This window comes from Bipolaris zeicola, assembly GCF_000523435.1.
Source record: "Bipolaris zeicola 26-R-13 unplaced genomic scaffold scaffold_774, whole genome shotgun sequence".
Taxonomy (NCBI): domain Eukaryota; kingdom Fungi; phylum Ascomycota; class Dothideomycetes; order Pleosporales; family Pleosporaceae; genus Bipolaris; species Bipolaris zeicola.
In genome coordinates, this window is record NW_006912823.1 from 1 (window position 1) to 1334 (window position 1334).

Below are 1334 nucleotides of genomic sequence, written 5' to 3' on the forward strand. Positions count from 1 at the left end.
GCCATGGTGGTGGAGATACAACGCGTCAAAGTTGAGGTGGTTATGAGGCGCGCGCGCATGAGGTGGTAGCGCGCATGAGATGGTGGGGCTAGTTATGCACGGTAATGCAGAATTAGCGGGCAGGGGTTAAGACCTCTATTTACGCTTCTAGAGAATGTGCGCGCTTCTATTAGTAAGTCAACTTATATTAGTGCTAATATTATGCATAGGGATAATTTTTTTAAAGAAAGTTATATATTTTAAAAATAGTAAAAAAGAATAAATATACAGTTGCACTCTAATAAATTTTAATAGTAAAAATTTATTATACTATAATAGTAAAGTTATAAACTATAACAATAATTCATAGAAAGAGAGTAGTTATATGATAAAAGTTAGGTAGGACCAGATCTATTTAAGTATAGCTAACAATGGGACTTGGCCGCACGCGCTCTCAAGAGATACATAGCTGAGCTGCGGCGAATTCCTAACAAGACAGGCTCTGGATTCCAAATCTGCAAAGCACTAGGTGGAGGCATCCTGAATTGGCGAACTGGCGAATCGCAATGCAAAGAACTTAGATTCCAAGATGAGAGCAGTTCAACAAGTACCTGATCGACAATCTTCCGCTGGACGAAGATGCACGGAAGCTGGTGTCGGAGTCACATAGCGTGAAACATGATATCGCTTTTACGCATAGAGATCTTAATCTAAGGAACATCCTAGTTGACGATAATGGGAAGATATCTAGAATCGTTAATTGGGAGTGCGCGGGCTGGTACCCCAAGTACTAGGAATATACCAAGGCACACTTTTCAGCGCGATATTCTATTCAGTGGACTGCGGATGTAATTGATCGGGATTTTCTTAGTTACCGCGACGAGGTGCAAGGTGAAGGTATATTCTCTAGTATGGCGCCTCCTTAGTAGACTTGCGTTCATGCGTAGGTGACTTTACCGAACAAGTTGTACTATAAGTGAGGATAACGTTGCCAATGAAACTAGAAATGGTAATAGTAATGCGTCCTTCACGATATACACTACTCATAAAGATGCGTTACACGGGATAAATTTAACCTCCCCTTCTTTCATGCTAATCTAACTATACCTTTTTTAACTATGTAGTTATGTAGTTAGAGTGAAGTTTAAGCTAAGTTACATTACCTAAGTAACAAATAGACTTATAGACTTAGATCCTGTAAAGAAGCTGTTAAACGAGCGTTAAGTCTATTATAATCTTTGCTTGCGTTATACTTATAGTTAACGTACCTCACGGGTTCGTGTCACACACGGGTTCGTGTCACAGTTTTGCCAAGCCCCCACCAAAACCACCACATTATGGCCCAAAACAGCCCA

The 1334-nt window shown here is 40.3% G+C and overlaps 1 protein-coding gene across 1 annotated transcript; it reads left to right on the plus strand.

The window, feature by feature from the left end:
* Positions 1-154: 154 nt before the first annotated feature.
* On the plus strand, positions 155-773 carry COCCADRAFT_42312 (uncharacterized protein; the record flags this gene model as incomplete). Its single annotated transcript, XM_007720885.1, has 3 exons — positions 155-172; positions 439-586; positions 619-773. 3 exons carry the CDS (start codon positions 155-157, stop codon positions 771-773), a joined length of 321 nt encoding a protein of 106 aa, XP_007719075.1.
* Positions 774-1334: the final 561 nt, after the last annotated feature.